Raw genomic sequence first — 27,382 nt, forward strand, 5'->3', positions numbered from 1 at the left:
ATTCTTAGGTTACCAAGTTCAACAAGGGTGATATCCGGTATAAAATTTTAACCATAGAATGTAGTTTCAAGTACTTGTGTCTATTTTGTAAAACATTTATAAAAGCAGCACATGTATTCTCAGTCCCAAAATATATATTGCAAAAGCATTTAAAAAGGAGCAAATTAAACTCACAATACTATATTTTGTAGTAAAAATACATATGACGGCATTGAAAAATGCAAGGTTGTCCTCGGATTCACGAACCTATATCATTGTATATTTATTAATACACATAATCATAATCGAACAAATTTATTTATTATATCATAATTTATATATTATATATTTAATTTATGTATATATTCAATATGATTAATATCTATATAGTTATATTAATATATTTATATACATTATTGTTTAGTGTTATATTAAAATTTAATAGTTTGTTATATGTACGAATTTAAATAAATAATATTAGTAAGTTTGATTTATATAGTTATGTGAAATATTAATAATTGTAGTATATGTAATAAGTATATTTTATGTACAAAATATTTATCTGTTTAAAATGATAGTTTTTGATAATAATAATGATGTACTAATAATAATAATGATAACTTTATTAATAATAATACTACTAATTAGTAATTCACTTAAATTATAATTTTATCCATATTTTTTAAATCCATACATTTATATATATTCTTATAATCTTAATGATAATATGTTTAAAACTTTTATTGTCATAATCATAATACTATTATTAAAACCTTTATATTCCTAATCATAATAACCATAATATTTGTGTTAAATTTCTATACTAATGCCTATAGCTTCTTATAACATTAGTTTGTAACTATAATCATAATTTTTACATGTATTCGTATAATTATAACTAATTTCTATAATCTTTATCCTATTATATTTTATTATATATTTATATTATTAATATGTTTAATAGCTTTGAAATTATAATAATAATACTAATATTAATAATACAATAATATTACTAACAATATAAATGGTTATATATTACTAATAACAACAATATTAATCATAATAATAATAATAATAATACTTATTATATTTATAGTTATAATAGTTTTAATCTTAATAATAATTAGGTTAATAATAATAATTAGAATAATGATAATAATAACATTGAATAATATTACTAATAAAAATAATAATAACAACAATAATAATAATAAATGATAATAATAAATAATAATAATAATAATAATAATAATAATAATAATAATAATAATAATAATAATAATCATAATAATAATAATAATAATAATAATAATAATAATAATAATAATAATAATAATAATAATAATAATAATAATAATAATAATAATAATAATAATAATAATAATAATAATAATAATTAGATTGCTACCTTTAAGAAAACAGCAAAAAAAAGAATGCCCCCGCCGGGGCTCGAACCCTAGACCTCTCGTTAATCCCGACACATGCCTAACCAGTCTGCTGTCCATTCACATCTGATTTAACCCGTAACAAAATTTATGTAAACTGTTATCTAAATGTTCTACTTCTTCTTCATTAAAATTTAATCGATCAACCTAGTAATCAATTGTAACAGCAGATTAAAACTTTGATTTATACTTGAAATTGAAACAGACACGACCAGATTGTGGGTGTTCTTGTTTGATAAAAAATTATAAAAATTTAATAGCAGCAGCCGTTTCGCTTTGAACACAACAAACTAAAATCTTAATTTCGATTTCCAGACGTTTTTAGCTTATGATTTCAACATGAAATAGATGTTAATTTGTTCCTAGAATATTTATGAATAAACAATTTTACCAGAAACATCTTCAAAATTACGAATTTCACGATAAACAAAACAATTGACTTTTTAAGTTTAATCTTTGACTCCAAAATTCGAATTCAATAAAAGGAATTGGAAACTGAGATTTCGTAGATAGATTTAATAAAAGATTTCTAATATGAAAGCTATTTACACACCATAAATTCACGTTCATATTAAATAATATGAAAGCTAACTAGTTATCTTATCAAAAGTCACGAGTATGTATTGGAAATCAAACAGGAATCTCTACTAACATTTGTCTAACTCTCGTTCAATGAAACCTTTGTTCTTATTTGTAAATCACTTTACCATTTATTCCGAATATTGTTAAAAAGAACAGATTTATTAAATCACAGTGAAACTCACAACAGAGACCCGTAATCATCTCACAATGTATCTGAAAATTTAATCATTTGATATTATCTTTTAATTACGTCGATAAATATATTAAACATATATTGAAACAAATACGTTCATGTAAAGTATTATACATCTAATAATTTGTTAACGTTTTCAAATTATAATATTTATACACATATGTATATATATATATTTATATATATATATATATATCTATATTCATATCAATATATATATACTTGTTCATGAATCATCGAAATTTGGTCGAGGTTAAATGAATACATGAACACAGTTCAAAATTTTTGAGACTTAACATTACAGACTTTGCTTATCTGTCGAAAACATATAAAGATCAAGTTTAATTTTGGTCAGAAATTTCCGGGTCGTCACAGTTCGTGTTAAAAACTCAATCTAAATCCTAAATCTAAACCCTAAACCCTAAATTTCTAAACCCTAATATCTAAACCCTAATATCTTAACCCTAATATCTAAACCCCAACAGCTAAAACCTCAACATACGCTCGAAAAAAACTATAATTGTTATATATTACTTCTTCGAGCGTTTTCCCGCCAAAATAAAAACATTTATCACAAAGTGTCTCTACTAAATGTTCATATTTTCATCCCATCTATAATGTTCGTGAACAAGGTTTTTTCAAAAAACGAAAAAAAAAAGTTTTTGCTTTCCCCCGCTTCCACCCGATTGGTTATTTTCCTCTTGATCCTACCACTGTATATATATATATATATATATATATATATATATATATATATATATAAAGTGCTTAATGTTGTATAATTGGAACTTCGATATATCTATATCTATATCTATCTATACTATACATTAAAAGAAAAGAAAAATTGAGTTATACTTTTTTAGCATTATTGAATTTGGACCCTTAGATCAAAAAAATGACCTCCATTGCCCTTACTTGATAACCATTGGATCAACCTATAACCTTATAATTCTATTGTTGATAACAAACATTCCCATATTACCCTTATGAAAAAACTAGCGGGCCAAAAAGAATAGGGTAAAACTCTTCAGTTGACACACACAAAATTAGGGCAAAACTCTCTAAACTCCATTCCTTCTACAACATGAATCTTCTTTCAAAATCAATCCCAATAATTGTTCCTACAGCATCGATCGTTACTCTCATAATCGAAGGTTAGTTTTTCTATTAATTTTCATATGATTTTCGTATTTTAGGGTTATATTGATCATTGATCTTCAAAAATCAATCGCAATAATCAGTATCTAAGAAGGTTAGCGGGTCTGATGTTGATCGATCATTGCTGTATCAAAATCGATATTTGAAAAAAGGTTAGTTGTTCTAATATTTTTCTTACGATTTACATGTTTTGGGTTTTTATTATACATGTTGATTAGAGAAACCTAAATAATCTACGTTAGAGATTGGAGGTATACACGGCGATTGGAGGTATTTCTTTTTTTTTTATAACTAATTTAGAGTTTTAATGAATGAAGATTTATTTGTAATACATCGATTGTTCAATAGAAATCAAGAACTCGAAGCTCTTACATGATTCGGATTAAACCCTACCAGGTTAGTGGTATGATTAAACACTACCAGTTTTGATTATGATTTCAATTGGTCATTTTTCCAAACAGTTCATCTGTTAAGCTATGCATTTAGGTATTTACAATTCATAATCTTCCTTTAAATCCTCATGTAACTATTTTACGGTTATTTGAAATTTAGTCAGTTGTCTCAGGTTTGTTATAGAAATCATATATGTTTTATATTCTATGTCATATTGCTTTCTATTATTTTATTTTATTTCCTTTGTTCATACTAAAAACATGTTTTTTTATACTATTTCCTGTTTTTATGCTTATGATATTACTACTGCCCATCTTTTTTTTGTTTTTGTCATTGGCCTGTGCAACATAGTTGTTGATGCAAGTGTTGCAACTGTTTAATTGAGCAAATGAAGGAACTTCCACTTCAACAACAAGAGGTTACTCTAAGTGTATATATGATTAATATGCTAAAATTCTTAATAAGATTTTGCTACTCTTTTTGTTTTTCTGACTCACAGGTTTAAAAATGATCATTGTGCAGTTTTTGAGCTAATAACGTAGAGTTTTTATTTTTTTGAGAATAAAGAATAATAGATACAAGATGCAGGTGGCTGAGGTTTATGTGTGTATTCAGGTTCAAATTATGGTGGATTACCCGGAGAATGGGGACATGAGGTCATGATATACCTACTGACACACAGATTTTAATGCATTCAAGTATGCACATTGAAAATTATTAACACAATTATCATAAAAAAAATTGTTTATTTGTGTGATATGCATCTAATTTTCTTACTTAAATGATGAAGTACTAACTTTGCAGGAGTGTGGAGAGACATTAAAAAAATTACTCTCATCGTGAAAGAAAGAAAGTAATATTTTTAATTCTCTTTAATAATTATTTAGCAGGTATGTAATTAATTGATTGATTTATGATAATAAAATAATGATGTTCTTACCCATTATTATTGATTCAGATGCTAGATATGCTGAATTGGTTTGGATGGTGTACATGGGATGCCTTTTACATCGAGGTTACTTCTGAAGGTGTCAAAGTGTCAAACTAGGCCTTGAAAGGTAAAGCTGTGATCGTTTTCCAGGGGCGGTAAAATGGGCGGGTCTGGTCAAGGGTTTGCAGCATAATAAAGTAGATTGTTTGTGTGACGACCCGGAAATTTCCGACTAAATTTAAACTTAATCTTTATATGATTTCGATACGATAAGCAAAGTATGCAATGTTGAGTCTAGAAAATTTTTAAAACGATGCATATACATTCATTTGACCTTCGACTGCTCTCGACGATTCACGAACAATTAATTGTAAATAGATATGTGTGTATATATATATATAAATAATAATTCGAAATATAATTTGAAGTATTATATGTTGTTGTTATTAAAAATTAATAAAATAAAAAATAGGATATTATAATAATTATTAATTAAAATATATCTCTATATATAAATAAAGTATATCAAAAATAAATATTAAAAGATTGTAATACTCGTTTGATGTTCCGATTGATATTAAGCAAGTTAAATTCAAACTTATGTAATTTTAAAATAAACGGTGATCCGAAAATGTGTTATATAAACTACAGGCTTATTAAAAGTATAATTAGGAACTATTTATTTAATTTTAAACTTTGTATATTTTACTTAGGGGTTGGGAGTAAATAATTAATGTAATAATTATTTAATAAATTAATGATCGAATTTTAATACCATAATGACTAAAATAAATAAATATTGTTAATTTAAAATTTTGGTATTTTCTAAAGACTTTTATACGTCAACGTTTAACAACAGCACACGAGATATCATTCCGTGAAAATTTGTCAATAGAAAGAAACCAAGATAGGCTGCATACATACAAGTTTGTAATATTATTAATTTTGGCTTCTTTTTAAAAGTGGAGATCATTTAATGGAGATTACTATTGTTGATTGGCTGTTATATGTTGACTACATCTACATTCATGCATGTACGTGGAACCAGACAAATTCCTCTATTGTTTTCCCTAACTCACAAGACCCATATTACTACGGATTAATATGTTTACCGTTTTTTTTCAAACAATTGTTATTAAAGATTGATAGAGATATGACTCAATTACAAGAGACGGTGTCCCACTCTTTTTGCATCAGTCCACAATAATATCTTTAACAATGATTTTATGTTATAAAAAGGAGAGAGTATTGTCGTATATCCACATTCATGCATTTACTTTCCCTCACTTGCAAAACAATAACACACTTATTATCTGTAACTTGTAACTAATACTGCTGCTTTCATCTTGTTGATCACCAACACAAATCACGAATTAAACTCAACCCAAAACCACACAAGCTTTCCTTTAATCAAAACCAATCACCACCTTAATCGTTCATTTTTTTACTAGATGAAGAACAAACAACTTGTTAATATCATTTATGTTTTCGTGTTTTGAACAACACTCACTTGCGGTTATCAAAACCCAACCATGTACATCGTAACCCACTCGAGACCACCACCAACAAACTGTTGTTTGTTTTTGCTGTTGGACCGGATCACCATCTCAACCGTTACCATCGAAGACACCATCAATGGAATGGTTGTTACTACTCGTGAATACCAACAGTCACCATTAATTTCATGATGTTCAATCACCACCTGCTTCGGTTTTTAGTTACGAGAACCATGAACCATGGTAAACCACCATCACTACTATTTTATTTTTATTTTTATTTTTTTCCCTTTTCTTCCTAATCGAAATCACCCATTTAAACCATCATAAGAAAATTGTGCTGCTCGATTAACTGCTTCCATGTTCTGCTCAGTTTCAGCCGTGAACCACCATAGACACACAACTCTCATCATCATCTCCCTCTCATCTCTTTCTCTCTCTCTCCTAATCGTGTACAAAGAAACCATCGTTACCATCCCATCAACACAACCCGTTGTTGCTACCATTCTGTTTCGATCAACCATTACACCACTACAACCATCACTATGGTCACCGTGAACACTCACCATAGCCATCACCCAAGCCATCAATCACTGTCACCCTATATCGGTTACCATCACCATTAATTCCTTTTTCTGCAAAAACCACGACAACCTACTTCTGCCGCTGCCACAACAGTGTTTATTGCTGCTGTTTTTCTTCTGTATATGCACCATGTTACCGAGTAAAGATATTGATGATGAATATAATAATGTTAATAAAAATATGATGATGGGTTTCTAGGATTTAAAGCCGTAATATATGGATGTTATTGAATTATAATTAGTGGGAGGTTAAAGTTGTGGTGGGGTTTGAAGTGACGAGTCTGGTTCCTTTTACCAGCGAACACAAACAGGAGGAAGTTGAAACAATCAAGCATGTGTTTTTTTTATGATTTGCTAAATGGATTACTAAGCTGTTGGGCCGATTATGGACTGATTGGACTAGTGTACATATGTGTTTATTAGAATGCTGTTGGGCCGAGTTATAAATCCTTTGTGATTGGGCCGAATTGACATGTTGGTAATTACACCATGGTTACAATTTGATCTTGTTAAGATAATACAATGATGCTGAATTAGTACTATAGCTATACGTTACAACTTCGGTAACAGTAATGATGATGAAATGGTGGTGACTGTAATTAATAATAATCCGTAAGATAATGAACGATAAAGTTCACGATAACGATGTTTAACATGAGGGTGGTGGATGATAACCGTGAAGTCGTAAATGATGATGATGATGAATTTAAGATGAACTAAGATTATGATAAAGATAATAAAACCTGTGATGATAGATGAAGAGCTTTAATGATGATAAAATTAAGAATATATGGATGAAAACAGTTAAAAGGATTAATAGATTTAAGATACGAATTATTTCAGAAAATCATGTAACAGCTCAATGGGTTAGGCGTGTGATATGGGAACGAGAGGTTGCGGGTTCGATCCCTGCTCGAGGCATTTTATTTTTAGGAAAGCTTTAAAGGTTCGTGAATCCGAGGCCAACCCTGCATTGTTCAAAATCGTCATATGTATGTTTACTACAAAATACATTACTGTGAGTTTCATTTGATTCCCTTTTACTCTTTACATTTTTGGGACTGAGAATACATGCACTGTTTTAATAACTGTTTTACAATATTTATAAGCGTGAGTTTCATCTGCCTTTTTACCCTTTATATTTTTGGGCTGAGAATACATGCGCTGCTTTTATAACTGTTTTACGAAATAGACACGAGTAAATGAAACTACATTCTATGGTTGGATTATTAAACTGAATATGCCCCTTTATAGTCTGGTAATCTAAGAATTAGGGAACAGACACCCTAATTGACGCGAATCCTAAAGATAGATCTATCGGGCCCAACAATTCCCATCCAAAGTACCGGATGCTTTAGTACTTCGAAATTTATATCATGTCCGAAGGAGGATCTCGGAATGATGGGGATATTCTAATATGCATATTGTGAATGTCGGTTACCAGGTGTTCAATCCATATGAATGATTATTTTGTCTCTATGTACGGGACGTATGTTTATGAGAAATGGAAATATGAAATCTTGTGGTCTATTAAAAGTTATGAAATGATTATTTATGATAAACTAATGAACTCACCAACCTTTTGGTTGACACTTTAAAGCATGTTTATTCTCAGGTATGAAAGAAATCTTTCGCTGTGCATTTGCTCATATTAGAGACCATTCTTGGAGTCATTCATGACATATTTCAAAAGACGTTGCATTCTAGTCGTCGAGTTCATCAAGATTATTATTAAGTCATTTATAGTTGGATGTATTATGAAATGGTATGCATGTCGTCAACTTTCAATGAAATGAAAGTTTGTCTTTTAAAAACGAATGCAATGTTTGTAAAATGTATCATATAGAGGTTAAGTACCTCGCGATGAAATCAACTATTGTGATTCGTTTGTAATCGATGTGGACTTCGTCCGGATGGATTAGGACGGGTCCTTTCCGTTGGTATCAGAGCGGTGGTCTTAGTGAACCGGGTCTTGCATTAGTGGGTCTAACTGATAGTCGTTAGGATGCATTAGTGAGTCTGGACTTCGACCGTGCCTGCATGTCAAAAGTTTTGCTTATCGTTTTTGTCGAAAATCATCTGCTTATCATCCCTAGGAAATTACCTGCTCATTATTCTTAGTCTAGACACATTTTACTGCATTGACTGCATGAATAGTGTATAGACAAAATTCATATCTTAGCATATCTGTTACTGTAGACTTTGCCGGACAACTTCCGTAGATTCCTCCATAACTTATGAGATTTTAGTATTATATATGCATATGTAAATTATGTATTGCAGGGTACTAATCTACATCCTATAATCTATTTCTTATCGAAAATCCTTCATCTGATCGTACGAGATGAATCCCTCAACCAGTTCGAGTCCCTCAAATTTCGATAGCTATTCCGATAGTTATTCCGACAGCTATTCCGACATGGATATTCACCTAAGCTCCGGAAGCAACGTCACCAGAATGAATTAACCAATCAGCCATCCCCAATTCATCTGATGGATTCGTAGTCGACTTAATCAATGAAGACGAGAATAAGTCTATCCTTTCCACCAACCGAATTTACCTCTTTGTGAAAGACCTGAAGCACTTACCGGTGAATCTATTCGAAACACCATATTCACCCTCATTGCCAGGATATCCCACAACGATTATATTCTATCCACAATTTTAGATCTTATTCATTCGCTCGTTACGACCGACAATCACTCTGGAATAATGGAAGAAGTCAACGAACTTCGAGTTCGAGTAATCAATTTGAAGAGTATGGTGCAAAATGCACCAGCTTCAGCAACATCACCAGTATCTACAGTATCATCAGTAACAGCACCAGTACCACCAATAACCCAAGTTTCAACAATCTATGCCTCAACATCTCATCCTGTACCTCGAGTATAATCATCGTCCTACGAATCGTTCTACATCAATTACCCTCGTTCGACATGGCAATTATGTAATCTTTAATGTTTTAGAGATTATATATTCTTGTTTTAACGATAAACCAAATGAGTTTAATATCATATTAACTAATTATATCCATGATTATATCTGAAGAAAATATATATGTAAATATATTTTCATAAAGATTGTAATTAAAAATTCTTTTGGTACAAACTGTTAATGGTGAAAATATTTTAACGGGTAGGTAATACCCGAGGAATATTTAGATTCCACATTAATAAGTTACACCGTACATTCTTCGAATCTGATTCAACAGTCATTTACTATCCTATTTACAACCACCGATATACGTATCCGTTCACCACATAATAACCATTTTCATTCAATTTCATATTTGGATTTTGATCTATCAGAATCCAACAAGTGGCCTAATGAAGAAAAACATTGGACAAAATAAAATTTGTTAGAAACAAAAAAATTAACTATGAGAAATTTTGTTAAGAAATCACGCTAACAAAACCCTAGCTAACTGTTAATTCCTTATTACATTTTATTTATCGCAGTTTATTTATCGCAATTTAATTATGGCAATTTTATTTATCGTCAATTAATTTCTGTTATTTACTTTACGCACTTTATTTATCGTCATTTAATTTCTGTTATTTATTTTACGCATTTTAAATATCGGGACACGTATACAAGGTTTTGACATATCATATCGACGCATCTATATATATTATTGGGAATAACCATAGACACTCTATATGCAGTAATGATCGAGTTCTCTATACAGGATTGAGGTTGATTCTACAGTAATATATATAGTTTGATTTGTGGTCGAGTCTGAGACGTATACGGGTTACGACACGTATTAATTAATTCGAATATTATATATTAAACTATATATATGAATTATTAGACTCTCAACTGTGGACTATCGACTGTGGATTAATAACATTAAACAATTAAAATGAATTAAAAATATTGATTATAACATATGAAACTAAACAATTCTTCAAGTTGCCACTTGATCTCATCTTAAACCTCATTGTATCTCGACGATTACAATCAACGTTCAAACCTTTCATGATTCTTGAAAACACCTCAATCGAGAGTATGAACCAACCGCACTTCATTTACGGAAGAAGAGATTGACGCATATAGTTATGCACCTGAAAATACTCGGAACCTGAGTAAAACGTTTAACCCGTATCTGTGTTAACTCCTTTAGCATTATTAATACCCAAAAATAACTTGGTAATCCCTTTCAAAGTAGCAAATTTTGTCATAGCTCCAGCATGTCAACTTCGACTTTTCATTCGAAGTAGCCTTACTATAATTCTGATATATACGATTACCCTTTTGATACCGGAGAATTCTTTTATATTCCATAATATTAGCAGCAGATGTACTAGCAACCTCGTTGCTTCTTGGCTTAAATCTCTCTGACAAATCATTATATTCATTGAGACCCTATCATATAATCATCCGCATCTTGTAACGAGAACTGCCATACCAATTACCGGGAATCAGCAATAAGTACTTTGAAAACTCACAGCATATCTACATCAACAGTTATATGTATGACATTTATTTCTAAGAATTATGATCTCTCATTCTGAAATCCTGAAAAGCACTCAGTCACAAATCAATACTCTGAATGTTGAAAAAGCTGAATGAAGCAGCAGAAACCATAGACAACCGTAAACGACCATAATCATCGAAAGTTTGATGATAAAGAATAGTATGTTGGAAAATCTCAGAAAAGTTGGAATTGGAAAACGGATTGAGCTAACCACAAAGGAGACCAAGGACAAATACAAGGATCATACCCTAGATTCAAAGAATTCAGGTAATTCTTGATCCGTTGAAATCTTTAGAGAATATCTTGCTCCGAAGTCATGTTAAAATCTTGCGGAAAATCTTTCTCCATCAACCATCGAACTTAGAAATTCCAAAATATCATCATCAATATCTTCGATATTTCTGAGGATATTTTCATAAATATTCTCGTCCAAAATTATATACCTCTTCGTGCTTCTTGTGTATCATTATATTGGAAACATTCAATAGAAAATTTAGTACTGAAAAGCAGATTATACGAACTATGAAGAAAGCCGTGGACAAATCACAAAGAATAAGTTTGACTTCAAAGAATCCAAAGGATTCAATGTCTGCTAAAATCTTTAGTGAATATCTTACTTCTTACTCTAAACCCTTGCAGACAATAGTTTCTATCATCCTTTGATCTTAGATATTCCGAGATATCATCGTATCTTTCATTATAAATATCCTCCATATTTCTGAAGATATTTTTATAACTATTCTTATCTGAAAACATTAATCTCTTCGTGCTATCAGTATTACATCATATAGAAACTGTTAGTTTCTATATTCTGTAAACTTTCGAGCTTAAAATATGAATGTTATTGAAGTAATGTTGGGAACTGATGCATGAGTTAGTATAATATAATGACACTTGATCAACGTGATTATATTACAGTAAGTCATGCTGAGTTCTAATGGAACGTGATGATTCACAGATCATAACGTCATCATGTGCCATGTTACATAACTCTTTCATTCTGCTTAACTTCTGAACATATCAACAAAGTATATTCCTGATAGTTCTATTCTCAATGATTCTGATAATTAGACAAATCAAATCGTACGATTACGCTCTTTCTTAGTTAGAACATTAAGTTCATTCGAAAACTCCGTACTTACGAATTCTGGACCGTTGCTCGCTTTAATAGAGGTCGAGAGGATAATAAAAAGGTAAAGAGATCCAAAATATAAGAGAAAATATAAAGCCCAATAACAACACGGAGGTTACAAACCATGGATATTAATATGAATAGCAATATAAGGACATGGTAGAATTAAGAATAGTGTCACCCCAAGGTAATAGTAGAAGTAAACATATTTTTCGGGTGGAAAGATTGAAAAGAGGGATGACAGAAATGATAATTAGAAAAATATCAAGGATTAGAATGGGATTAAGCATTTTCACAATCTCTTGAATTTGGGAATTGAGTATAAAAGTGGTGAAAACTAATGGAACGGAAAAGGGTAAATTTATAATGGAAATATCAGACGTAGTAATCGGGACAGATCATCGCATTTAATTAAAGAGATCCTAATTTCCTTAAATCTCGAAGAATCAAATCTTTTAGATCTCGAAGATTTTCTTTAAATCCCTTGAATTCCGGAATTCAACCAAGACAACGTCAAGAGTTAAGACGAAACTTTATTTATTCATTTCACTCTTTTGTGATAGCTTCATTTATACTCTCCGCTTAATCAAATCGTTTTATCTATATTAATCAATAATGATAAAACTCTATTTATCAACTCATATGCGTCATGAAAACATTTTTATTGTTAACCATGATGACCACACTCAAATTTCGGGACGAAATTTCTTTAACGGGTAGGTACTGTGACGACCCGGAAATTTCTGACTAAATTTAAACTTAATCTTTATATGATTTCGATACGATAAGCAAAGTATGTAATGTTGAGTCTAGAAAATTTTTAAAACGATGCATATATATTCATTTGACCTTCGACTGCTCTCGACGATTCACGAACAATTAATTGTAAATAGATATGTGTGTATATATATATATAAATAATAATTCGAAATATAATTTGAAGTATTATATGTTGTTGTTATTAAAAATTAATAAAATAAAAAATAGGATATTATAATAATTATTAATTAAAATATATCTCTATATATAAATAAAGTATATTAAAAATAAATATTAAAAGATTGTAATACTCGTTTGATGTTCCGATTGATATTAAGCAAGTTAAATTCAAACTTATGTAATTTTAAAATAAACGGTGATCCGAAAATGTGTTATATAAACTACAGGCTTATTAAAAGTATAATTAGGAACTATTTATTTAATTTTAAACTTTGTATATTTTACTTAGGGGTTGGGAGTAAATAATTAATGTAATAATTATTTAATAAATTAATGATCGAATTTTAATACCATAATGACTAAAATAAATAAATATTGTTAATTTAAAGTTTTGGTATTTTCTAAAGACTTTTATACGTCAACATTTAACAACAGCGCACGAGATATCATTCCGTGAAAATTTGTCAATAGAAAGAAACCAAGATAGGCTGCATACATACAAGTTTGTAATATTATTAATTTTGGCTTCTTTTTAAAAGTGGAGATCATTTAATGGAGATTACTATTGTTGATTGGCTGTTATATGTTGACTACATCTACATTCATGCATGTACGTGGAACCAGACAAATTCCTCTATTGTTTTCCCTAACTCACAAGACCCATATTACTACGGATTAATATGTTTACCGTTTTTTTTCAAACAATTGTTATTAAAGATTGATAGAGATATGACTCAATTACAAGAGACGGTGTCCCACTCTTTTTGCATCAGTCCACAATAATATCTTTAACAATGATTTTATGTTATAAAAAGGAGAGAGTATTGTCGTATATCCACATTCATGCATTTACTTTCCCTCACTTGCAAAACAATAACACACTTATTATCTCTAACTTGTAACTAATACTGCTGCTTTCATCTTGTTGATCACCAACACAAATCACGAATTAAACTCAACCCAAAACCACACAAGCTTTCCTTTAATCAAAACCAATCACCACCTTAATCGCTCATTTTTTTACTAGATGAAGAACAAACAACTTGTTAATATCATTTATGTTTTCCTGTTTTGAACAACACTCACTTGCGGCTATCAAAACCCAACCATGTACATCGTAACCCACTCGAGACCACCACCAACAAACTGTTGTTTGTTTTCACTGTTGGACCGGATCACCATCTCAACCGTTACCATCGAAGACACCATCAATGGAATGGTTGTTACTACTCGTGAATACCAACAGTCACCATTAATTTCATGATGTTCAATCACCACCTGCTTCGGTTTTTAGTTACGAGAACCATGAACCACGGTAAACCACCATCACTACTATTTTATTTTTATTTTTATTTTTTTTTTCCTTTTCTTCCTAATCGAAATCACCCATTTAAACCATCATAAGAAAATTGTGCTGCTCGATTAACCGCTTCCATGTTCTGCTCGGTTTCAGCCGTGAACCACCATAGGCACACAACTCTCATCATCATCTCCCTCTCATCTCTTTCTCTCTCTCCTAATCGTGTACAAAGATACCATCGTTACCATCCCATCAACACAACCCGTTGTTGCTACCATTCTGTTTCGATCAACCATTACACCACTACAACCAGCACTATGGTCACCGTGAACACTCACCATAGCCATCACCCAAGCCATCAATCACTGTCACCCTATATCGGTTACCATCACCATTAATTCCTTTTTCTGCAAAAACCACGACAACCTACTTCTGCCGCTGCCACAACAGTGTTTATTACTGCTGTTTTTCTTCTGTATATGCACCATGTTACCGAGTAAAGATATTGATGATGAATATAATAATGTTAATAAAAACATGATGATGGGTTTCTAGGATTTAAAGCCGTAATATATGGATGTTATTGAATTATAATTAGTGGGAGGTTAAAGTTGTGGTGGGGTTTGAAGTGACGAGTCTGGTTCCTTTTACCAGCGAACATAAACAGGAGGAAGTTGAAACAATCTAGCATGTGTTTTTTTTTTTTTATGATTTGCTAAATGGATTACTAAGTTGTTGGGCCGATTATGGACTGATTGGAATAGTGTACATATGTGTTTATTAGAATGCTGTTGGGCCGAGTTATAAATCCTTTGTGATTGGGCCGAATTGACATGTTGGTAATTACACCATGGTTACAATTTGATCTTGTTAAGATAATACAATGATGCTGAATTAATACTACAGCTATATGTTACAACTTCGGTAACAGTAATGATGATGAAACGTTGGTGACTGTAATTAATAATAATCCGTAAGATAATGAATGATGAAGTTCACGATAACGATGTTTAACATGAGGGTGGTGGATGATAACCGTGAAGTCGTAAATGATGATGATGATGATGATGAATTTAAGATGAACTAAGATTATGATAAAGATAATAAAACCTGTGATGATAGATGAAGAGCTTTAATGATGATAAAATTAAGAATATATGGATGAAAACAGTTAAAAGGATTAATAGATTTAAGATACGAATTATTTCAGAAAATCATGTAACAGCTCAATGGGTTAGGCGTGTGATATGGGAACGAGAGGTTGCGGGTTCGATCCCTGCTCGAGGCATTTTATTTTTAGGAAAGCTTTAAAGGTTCGTGAATCCGAGGCCAACCCTGCATTGTTCAAAATCGTCATATGTATGTTTACTACAAAATACATTACTGTGAGTTTCATTTGATTCCCTTTTACTCTTTACATTTTTGGGACTGAGATACACGCACTGTTTTAATAACTGTTTTACAATATTTATAAGCGTGAGTTTCATCTGCCTTTTTACCCTTTATATTTTTGGGCTGAGAATACATGCAATGCTTTTATAACTGTTTTACGAAATAGACACGAGTAAATGAAACTACATTCTATGGTTGGATTATTAAACTGAATATGCCCCTTTATAGTCTGGTAATCTAAGAATTAGGGAACAGACACCCTAATTGACGCGAATCCTAAAGATAGATCTATCGGGCCCAACAAGCCCCATCCAAAGTACCGGATGCTTTAGTACTTCGAAATTTATATCATGTCCGAAGGAGGATCTCGGAATGATGGGGATATTCTAATATGCATACTGTGAATGTCGGTTACCAGGTGTTCAATCCATATGAATGATTATTTTGTCTCTATGTACGGGACGTATGTTTATGAGAAATGGAAATATGAAATCTTGTGGTCTATTAAAAGTTATGAAATGATTATTTATGATAAACTAATGAACTCACCAACCTTTTGGTTGACACTTTAAAGCATGTTTATTCTCAGGTATGAAAGAAATCTTCCGCTGTGCATTTGCTCATATTAGAGACCATTCTTGGAGTCATTCATGACATATTTCAAAAGACGTTGCATTCTAGTCGTCGAGTTCATCAAGATTATTATTAAGTCATTTATAGTTGGATGTATTATGAAATGGTATGCATGTCGTCAACTTTCAATGAAATGAAAGTTTGTCTTTTAAAAACGAATGCAATGTTTGTAAAATGTATCATATAGAGGTCAAGTACCTCGCGATGAAATCCACTATTGTGATTCGTTTGTAATCGATGTGGACTTCGTCCGGATGGATTAGGACGGGTCCTTTCAGTTGGTATCAGAGCGATGGTCTTAGTGAACCGGGTCTTGCATTAGTGTGTCTAACTGATAGTCGTTAGGATGCATTAGTGAGTCTGGACTTCGACCGTGCCTGCATGTCAAAAGTTTTGCTTATCGTTTTTGTCGAAAATCATCTGCTTATCATCCTTAGGAAATTACCTGCTCATTATTCTTAGTCTAGACACGTTTTACTGCATTGACTGCATGAATAGTGTATAGACAAAATTCATATCTTAGTATATCTGTTACTGTAGACTTTGCCGGACAACTTCCGTAGATTCCTCCATAACTTATGGGATTTTAGTATTATATATGCATATGTAAATTATGTATTGCAGGGTACTAATCTACATCCTATAATCTATTTCTTATCGAAAATCCTTCATCTGATCGTACGAGATGAATCCCTCAACCAGTTCGAGTCCCTCAAATTTCGATAGCTATTCCGATAGTTATTCCGACAGCTATTCCGACATGGATATTCACCTAAGCTCCGGAAGCAACGTCACCAGAATGAATTAACCAATCAGCCATCCCCAATTCATCTGATGGATTCGTAGTCGACTTAATCAATGAAGACGAGAATAAGTCGATCCTTTCCACCAACCGAATTCACCTCTTTGTGAAAGACCTGAAGCACTTACCGGCGAATCTATTCGAAACACCATATTCACCCTCATTGCCAGGATATCCCACAACGATTATATTCTATCCACAATTTTAGATCTTATTCATTCGCTCGTTACGACCGACAATCACTCTGGAATAATGGAAGAAGTCAACGAACTTCGCGTTCGAGTAATCAATTTGAAGAGTATGGTGCAAAATGCAGGGACCTTGACATGTCAAGATTCTATTCGATGGCAACCAGATGAGTATGGAAGTGAGTTGATTTTGACAACATTTGTAACTTTTTTATGTTCAATTCGTTATTAAATTCTTTTAATCACTGTCTTTGACTATTTTAGATCCTGGATATAGTGACATTGAGATGCCTGGATCATTGTATTTAAGGTCCTGATTGGATGATCCTCTTCAGGGATTTAGAGGATGGTTTGCTAAAAAGGATATGGGTTTATTACCTGAAAATTTATCCTCTCTTGGTTCAGATACGAAGTGGTATGTTTATCGGATATGATAAAATATGATAGAATGGTTGATCTGAACATGATGAAATGCTTAATAATCAAATGTAGCTACTTTCATTAGGTGAATTTAAACACACATGAGTTTGATATTTTTTATTTATTTATTCATGTAGTCGCTGTTATATGCGGTTGGTTTGGGGAAAGGAGCGATTCCAACTGTTGCAGCTGTGAATTGGGTGCTTAAGTATGGCATTGGGCATCTAAGTAAAATCATTCTTTCAAAGTTTGGGCAGCATTTTGAAGTAAATCCGAAAGGGTAGAGGTTGTTTGCGTATTTCTTTAAAAATGCCGCTTTTGGCCTCGAAATTTTAACTCCCGCTTTTCCACATCTTTTTGTCCCAATCGGTGCTGTTGTTGCTGCTGCTGGGCCAAGGCGATCTGCAGCTTCACGTATTCAGCTATTTTGAATATTAAGCTAACTTTCGAAAGGCTACAAGAAAGTTTACAAAATTTAAATTATCATGGTTGTAGCTTTAACTTTTGTTAGCTAAGTTTTAGATGTGTTAAAGTCGTTATTACCTCTTTAGCCCATTCGACACATTCCACTTTCTGAAAATCTCTTGGTTTTACAATTTGACCCGCTAGAGATATAACATGGTATGGATCCATTAGCATATTCAAGGGTCAAATTCGACACCGACACCTTTAGTTATTTTATGCAAAGATTTCGGGTTTAGATTCTTATTATTAGATAATCTATCACAACGTTTATGCATATTTGGGAGTATATTCTGGTCAATTTATGTCCATGTAGCTGAATTGAGCTATTTTTTGCAGGTTTCGCTGCTCAAAGGAACTTTGCAGAGGTAATTTCTTATTTCTTATACACGTTTCTGGTACCATTAACATAAAAGATATATTTTTTAAAGAGGTAATTTTTTATTTCTTATTGGGTCGTGTATGGAAAAGATCTTCAGTAAGGGGATGGCAAAATGCCTTGGAGGTTTCATCATGTGTCTTGATCGTCACTTTGTTGAGGAGAGGAAGATTGCTTATCTTAATGATCTATCGATTTGTTATCTTCCATGATATGGTAAAAAATATCCAGATCAAACTTTTCACTGCTGCTTATGCAATACTCACCATGTAAAAAACTTTCTTAATAATTGATTAACACTACATCCATGACGAAATCAGGTATTTGTCTTTACTTGATTAACACTAATTTTGTGTTATGATAATCGATTTACTACATAGTGATGACAGGGTTTTGGCATTACCAACAACTAATGACTATTGTTTAGGGTTTATAATCCTAACATATCTCCTGTTAAATACTTAAAAAGGAGCAATCGATCTTCACTTAAATGGAATTTTTGTTCATTAATCACAAATTATTTGATCTAAACTCAGATTTGTAGTTATTGAAAATTGATATTTTTTAACTTCTACACTTACACACATACAGTAGTTATGTTATGATCTATGGTACACATATAACTTCATATAAAATGTTTAATACATATATTGCATGTCTATAAAATAAAATGATACATTAAATGTAGAAGTTATATTAAATGTTTAATACATATATTGCATGTCTATAAAATGATACATTAACTGTAGAAGTTAACCAAATCAACAATGCAGGGAACTCTTCTACTTCTAGATCTTCAAGAATCACCTTGAAATGTGCTAATTTTTCTCAATCAACTAAGTTTGAAAAAGGGTCCTCTTCAGTAACTCCTTCATTTCTTGACAAAAGTGCTGGAAAGGAAATTGAAATCTTCAAAATTGATGATCAATCTAATCATAGCTCGAATGTACAACTCATTAGTGAAAGCGAGTTTATGAATATCCCTACAGATAGTGATTCATCCGTTCCTAGCAGTCTTGAAGGTGCATATACAGTTGTGTTTTTCACAGTCAGAATTAGTAAAAAACTATTACTATCTGATGCTAAAATAATTATGGACTGGTTAATGCAATTTGGTATTACGATTTTTTTTACCCATTGCAACTTTACATTTTTATTCTAAGTTTATAATAATCTTCATTTACATCTAAGTTTTGTTTAAGTACATTCTTTTCCATCAATTGTTTATTATTCATAGTTTCTAACAATTTTATTCAGGACCGAAAAAATACTTTTTTTTACTTGAAAATTTTATTGACGAAACTCGCGATTCCGCGGGTCTTAAACTATCTCCGCGGGTCTTAAACTAGTATATATATATATATATATATATATATATATATATATATATATATATATATATATAAAAGTTGATAGCATGTACCAGCATAAGTTATTTTGTTTTGTAGTATTTAAATAGCATGTAATTAATCATTAAAAATATGTCATTATTAGTCTTTATATTCAATTAATAATTAAGTATTTTGTAAGCATGTTCCAACATCTTTAACACACATATCCCAATCGATTCTGATAGTCAACGATAATTTTAAGTATACAACTAAGTTCTATTATATTAAATTTCAAAACATACACTGTTTATGAGAAAACCTACTATGTCGTATTCAGAAAAAGCGGGTTTGAGATTCAAGAACTCTGAGACATTAAATTCAGCTCAAAACAGAACTTTCTTTACCCTTCAACTGAGATAATTGATATACAAGTTGCCAATCCATCCTCATAATGTCGAAAGCAAATAATTGTTAAATAGTAATATCAAGTCAAATAATTGTAAGTAGTTGCCACTCTTATACTTGAACAACATCATACTATGTAAGTTGGAGAAATTGAAGGTACCTTGAAACCGTGAAATCAATAGCAAATAGTGGGATTCTTCTTATTGATTTTTCTTATTGATACTAACGTAAGAACATACATTAGATAGATAGATAGCACATGACATGATTTTACCAAACTGGAATGTGAAGGTCCTTTGAATGAGAATTACAAACATTCATTCATTTAGTTTTAGTTATGGGCTGGATACGAACTAACAAACGATTTTCAAATTCAGGAAATGGGATTCTTTTGAAGGGTTCGTCCTTGTTAACAAGCTCCAACTTAAATTCTCTTACCAAGTGATGAATCATGACTAAACTTTCCATCTTTACAAACTCAATACCAGGACATATTCTTGGCCCAGATCCAAAAGGCACGTAGCTGAAAGCTGGTAATGATGGTGCGTGTTTCTCAAAACGGCCTGGATCAATCTTGGGCGGGTTTTGGAAGATGCTTTCATCCATATGTGTCATGGATGGAGTTAACATCACCTGAAAAGCAAATTAAATGTTTTGATATAGTATCCTTTATTTATAGTAACTAATTAAGTTTTTAAAATTTTTTTTTTTTTTCAAAATGGTAGACATACAACCTAATTTACAAACCCTTTAATTTGGCCCATATCTAAGAAAATATTTGTCTCGTGATGTTCGAAAAAATAAATAAATAAATAAATAAATAAATAAAAGGGTTACGTAGCTAGGCGTAAAACCGTTTGGCAAATATCTAATTCATTAGTGTATATATTAATTTAGGTCATAATTTATACGAGAAATCGATATACCTGCCATCCTTTTGGAATTATATATCCTCCATATTCTATATCTTCTAAAGCTCGTCGAAAGGTGACATTCACGGGAGTGTATACTCTTAATATCTCGGATGCTACTTTCCATGTATACTTCATCTTTATGATATCTTCCCATGTCAAAGCTTCTCCTGTTGACTTACTCTTGGCAATTTCTTCATGTTCTGCGTATGTAAATTTAGTTCGTTGAATTAGTTAAAGTACGTGCGTGTGACAGTTATTTATAATCTGAATATTCCAATGCGTGTATACGTACAATATTATTTCAAGATATATAAAATAAATCACCTTTAAATACACTAGAGTAGATGGATTCATTGGTAGCCAAAATCCTGATCAAGAAGGTAAGAAGAACAGCTGTAGTTCCATATCCAGCAAACATCAAGGCGATGCTGTTATCGACGATCTCCTCTGTAGACATCGTTGAGCCATTATTGTCATCACATACGCTAAGCAACGAAGTGATTAGGTCTGTTTGTGCATTTTCAAGTCCCTGCTGCTTTTGTTCTGCGAGTATCATTTTTTTCTCGTTCATAAGATCTACCACTATGGGTAGCAGTTTTTCTCTTGCTTTGATCCCGCGGTAAAATTGAGTGAAGGGCAAATTGATTGGAACACTTAACAAACTTTCCATCATTTCGTGAAGATGTGGTTGAAATTTCTCTCTTCTGGCTCCTCTTTCTATCCCAAAAAGAAGCGTGCAACTTGAGTTGAAGCTTAAGATCTTCATCAAGGATTGCGCCTACGTCAATCAATCAATGTAATCATTAAGTCAAACAATGATATAAATATATATATTTGCAACTTGATTGAATATAATTGAATAAATTTGATCAGCTAGCATCATTATCAATAATTTATATTTATTTAATTCATATAGGGGACGATCCATCAAGTCTAAACGGTATTTATTAAGTAAATCAAATCGACTAAATATAGTCATCTACAAATTTATACAGATCTACTATATATAATAATACGTACTTTCCAATAAATATTCAAATTCCTAACATTAATTAGACCCGAAACTTGATTGATGATGATTAATATAGAAAAAGTATATTGGTAGTACTTACATGGACCTCATGTTTACCATGCCAATGCGTTCGGAAGTGGTATTGGATTTCTTCTTCTATTTTAGCCACACTTTGTTTCAAAATATCAACCCTTAAAAATGGAATAACAGCCGTTCTAATTCGTTTGTGTTCATCTCCATGTAACTCTAATATATTTCTTTCACCGAACAACCTACTGACTGACGGTGGATGTGCGTTCGCAAGTTCATTTCCGTCACAAGTACTATAAATGAACTTATTAGCAGCTGGACCATGTAAAACAACCGTTGGGTATCCAAACAGATTGGCTTTCGACACCGGACCATATTTTCGTATTCTTTCTTTAAACCATTCATCGATTTTATCATATTTCAAAGCCTTTATAACCTCTAGGCTTTGCCCTATAAAAGGCAGTCCCATTGAACCCGGGGGTACTCGACCTGTTGACCTTTTATTTTTCTTAAAGCCAAAAACAAACAAAATAGAAAACAAAAATAAAATAAACAGCAATATCAAAATCCTGGCTTCCATTGCTACAAAACAATACAAAGAACAATTCAACACACAAAGACTACGGAAATCACTACAAAAAATTAAGACTACCAGGTCATGATGGAAAGAATCACTACTTGATGTATTCTTTATATAGAAGCCAACTAACTTTCTTAAGATTATTTAGTCCTTCAATATCTTCACGTGTACGCTACCAGCCCTTCAACTTCTACTAACGCAAATAATTGATCATTTAATTATTCCAATCTTATGACCGTACTAAACAACTTACGGATGTTGGATTTAAATTATAAAACATGAGGTTTAGAGCTAAATTGAACTTCGGGTAGGTTTAAAACTCATGGTAATTTGATTCTACCATTTTCATGGTGTTTGAATTATTTATTTTTATCTACTTATTGACCGGATGTCCATTCGGAAGCAATCTCTCTATCCATAGAACAATGAGAGGGTAGACTTTCTCTACTCTTGGGGTGTTTCACTCTGAGTAGCGAAATGACTTCTCTTTATTATAGGATAGGGAAAGGATTATGTACATCTTACTTCCCTTCATACTTGTTGTTTGTTGTTGTTGTTGTTATTGTTGTTGTTGTTGTTGTTGTCGTCGTTGTCGTCGTTTTTGTTGTTTTTGTTGTTGTACAGATACATAGTTTATTCCTTAAAAACACATAATATCGTTTATGTGCACAATCAATTAAACTGAACATAAATTTAGCAAAATACGTCCATATTAAATTTCAAAGCAACCGATGTCGTTTTCTCACGGACTGTTAGATTAATGGTTAGAATTTTTTTTTTTTTTTTTACATCAGTTTGGGATCATCCTAGGGAGACTTAACCAACCTCGCGTTCATCTCCCGTAGTTGCATATCCCGCCCCCAACTACTGCCTTAGAGGAAACCCGGACCAATCTGAGGGCATGACCGATAAACCCCCCTTCCATCTGCCCTCGCACTAAGTGAAAGGCGAAGGCGACCTGGGTGGATACTTCTGGTCAGGGATAACATTGAGTGCAATCTTGCAGCCAAGCAGAGTCGAACTCCTGACCTCTCGCTAAGAGCGGCATGCCACTACCAACTGAGCTACAAGTTAGATTTACACCACGAGGCCTACATCAAACCGACACTAACAAAAGTTAACAACAATTATTCCAATTTGATTCTCATATAATACATAAACGGCTACACGCCAACCATTTATACCATTTGATCAATATCCAACCTAGCTGTTTTGTGATCCACACACAACTGATTTCAAAAGCTTGGATTAATATTGAACACAAACTAGTTCATATATAATTCTAAAGTATGCTCTACTTTGATACATCAATTTTCAATTAATGATACGCATGCTTGCTTATCCTTTACATGTGCATCACACGTAGCCGACACGTACTTTCTCTCATGCCTAACCACTTAATCTCTCCTAAAACACAATACAAGTGTACTACTTCCGCATACCAAGAAACTAGCGCTGAATAATGTCTGCGCGATCCATATGCGCACCTATTGTAACATCCCGCGTTTTTCCGTTAAATTTATTTTTAACACCGTCTTTTTTTTTAATAATACCTTTCGTTATTTAAAATCATATTTTCCGTTGACTAACGTTCTTAATATTCCCGTTATTTAATTATAATATCACTCGTTTACTCGAGCGTTTTTAAAATATTCGTTTGGTTAATTCCCGCAACCGCTTTCAAACTTGAGGGACCAAAGTTGCAAAGGGGCCAAACTAGTTGACTAGGTCAACTAGTTAAACCCCACTCTCCACCATTCATTCACTCCATCCTCCACCTCCCCATTTTCTCTCTACTTCCATTTTATGAACTCAAACACCCAACTCACAAAATCATCATCTAAATTCGAATCAAGAAGCAAACATTAAAACAAATTACATTTTCGTGATCCTCTCTTCATCCTCTATATTTTGGTACCAATTTCATCACATTTGGGTAACATTTCTAAAACTCTAGATTTCTATAAATTCGTGTTTTTGACTTGAAATGGTGTTAGTTAGTGTCTATGGCTCGTGTCTAGCATGAATATATGTTTTGTTTGCTCGATTTGTTGTTTTTGGTGTAACTAGCTTGAACATGAAAAGTGCTTGCATAATCTTTGATTTTGGATGAGTTAATGTTGTTTAAATGTTAAAGTTCATGTATTAAAAGTGTTACTAGTATCATTAGCTTCAAATTGATGTATAGGTTGATTTAGAAAAGCTTCATTTACAAAATTGTTGAATTCGTGATTTTGGTTAGGGTTTGATGAACTTTAAAATGGGATTTTGATGCATTGAATGCTTGTTAATGTTGTTAGTAAGTGTTTAGATGCAATGTATGCTTAATTACCTTCGAAACGGCATATCGTATGTGTAAATTGGATTCCCGAATCATAAAATACGTTTTACGAACTTGAAACTTTGAAAATAAACCTTTCTTGATCAATTGACGAGTTTTCGGTTATTGTAATTGATGTTTTTGCTTGTGAAAGGTAGTTAATTGTATTCCTTGTCAAAAGAGCTTTCTAATGATATAAGATACGTATTCTAAGTGTTTACGGTTTGCGTTTTGTGCTAAATTGAATTTTGGGTCAAGACTTGAACTTTTGAAACTGACCAGGTACCAGGCCACGCCTAATGTCGCGGCGCGACACCTCTGGCCGCGGCGCGGCATTTGCCGTGTTTGGGTTCTGACCTACACGGTCAAAATTTAGAAAATGTTTGCTACGCTACGCACCTCCGATTCACATGTAACTTGTTCTAACATGCTTACATATGATTAAAAACCTTAGAAAAATAGTTCGGGACCCGACCCGAACGTGTTGACTTTTTCGTTGACTTTGACTTGACCGAGTTTGACTTTTAGTTAAACTTAACCAAACTTTTATGCAAACGTTCTAACATGCTTTTATACGTGATTCTTGCATGAAACTTGACAACGTGATTCACATGCTATACTATTCGAGTCGTAACGAGCCATAGGACTAATTGAACACATTTCGCCCGACCTTGTGTCGTAACCGGTTAATTGATACAACTTATTTGTTTAGGTCAAGGCTAAGCAACTATCATGCACACATTTACTTTGTGAAGTACTTTTATACTCGTGCACTCGAGGTGAGATCATAGTCCCATCTTTCAACAACTTTTATACTTTTAAATTATGGGATGAGAAACATATACAGTTTTATACTACATACTTTATTACTTTGAACACAAGTACAAGGAAACAAACATTCCACAGCGAGTTAGAACAAAAATCCTCAATTCGATTATCATTAGTTACACTTGCAGGGTGTAAGCGAGAACTTATATTGTGTGGCCATACGGGTTTGACAAACCCTCATTTCGGACGGTTCGCTACCGTCTACGGATGAAATATATTTTCGAGAAACAGTGTATGTTCTAACACTATTGTGATGGGGTTCTATGGAAGGAAACGTTAAGTCTTGATAATTGGGTGCTCGCGAACAAACTTTTGGAATGCAAACGATTTGGATAATCAACATATTGGAAATACTAAATCTTGTGGTTCAAAATATAACATTTGCTAATACACCTATGATTTCACCAACGTTTTTCGTTGACAGTTTTCTATATGTTTCTCAGGTTCATACATGGCTATTTGATACATGCTTCCGCGTACATTCATACTTGCTTGGGGTCAAGCATACATGCATACACTCTGATTTCTTGCTTGGGGTCAAGCATACATACATACATTCGCTAGTGATAACACCTTTGGATTCAAACATATTGTTTACATACTTACGCTATTTATAGCAACCGCGATTTTAAACTAATTATGTCGCAAGTTATTTCATTTATACTTTATACTCTTGTAAACTTAAACTTGTCGTCGAACGGTTTTGTAAACTAAACTTTGCAAGCATGATACGTTTCAAAAGAATGCGACATAATTTTGGTCAAACGAGTCTCATATAGGGACTACGACCACGTAACGGGACCTAAGTAGTCGGCGCCGTCAATGACGATTTGGTCGGGTCGCTACAGATGGTATTAGAGCGTTGGTTGTAGGGATCTAGGATGTGCATTAGTGTGTCTGACAGAGTCGTTAGGACGCATTAGTGAATCTAGACTACAACCAGATAGTTAGCCATTGCATTCTGACATACATTTGCTATAGATAGCACTTACTTGACTACTTGTGCATTATACTTGAATCATTCTTAGGCAAACTTCTTAATGGTACCAAGTTTTCATCATACGAACTCGTAT

The 27,382-nt window shown here is 32.3% G+C and overlaps 1 protein-coding gene across 1 annotated transcript; it reads right to left on the reverse strand.

Moving 5' to 3' along the window:
• Positions 1 to 20,847: 20,847 nt before the first annotated feature.
• On the reverse strand, positions 20,848 to 23,222 carry LOC139850542 (taxane 10-beta-hydroxylase-like). Its single transcript, XM_071840108.1, has 4 exons — positions 22,652 to 23,222; positions 21,864 to 22,317; positions 21,552 to 21,739; positions 20,848 to 21,258 (listed from the first exon to the last, which is right to left on the reverse strand). The coding sequence occupies exons 1-4, from the start codon at positions 23,159 to 23,161 to the stop codon at positions 20,947 to 20,949; spliced, it is 1,464 nt and encodes a 487-aa protein (XP_071696209.1). The 5' UTR covers positions 23,162 to 23,222; the 3' UTR covers positions 20,848 to 20,946.
• Between the last annotated feature and the right edge of the window lie 4,160 nt (positions 23,223 to 27,382).

The sequence above is a fragment of the Rutidosis leptorrhynchoides genome, chromosome 5, assembly GCF_046630445.1.
Source record: "Rutidosis leptorrhynchoides isolate AG116_Rl617_1_P2 chromosome 5, CSIRO_AGI_Rlap_v1, whole genome shotgun sequence".
In the NCBI taxonomy this organism is placed as follows: Eukaryota; Viridiplantae; Streptophyta; class Magnoliopsida; order Asterales; family Asteraceae; genus Rutidosis; species Rutidosis leptorrhynchoides.

Excerpts from the sequence above, each read along its gene's own strand:
- LOC139850542 (XM_071840108.1), bottom strand. The coding sequence starts at position 23,161 with ATGGAAGCCAGGATTTTGATATTGCTGTTTATTTTATTTTTGTTTTCT. Across the intron at positions 21,740-21,863 it reads CTACTCTAGTGTATTTAAAG|AACATGAAGAAATTGCCAAG; the intron begins GTGATTTATTTT and ends TTACATACGCAG. Across the intron at positions 21,259-21,551 it reads TAATTCCAAAAGGATGGCAG|GTGATGTTAACTCCATCCAT; the intron begins GTATATCGATTT and ends TTTGCTTTTCAG.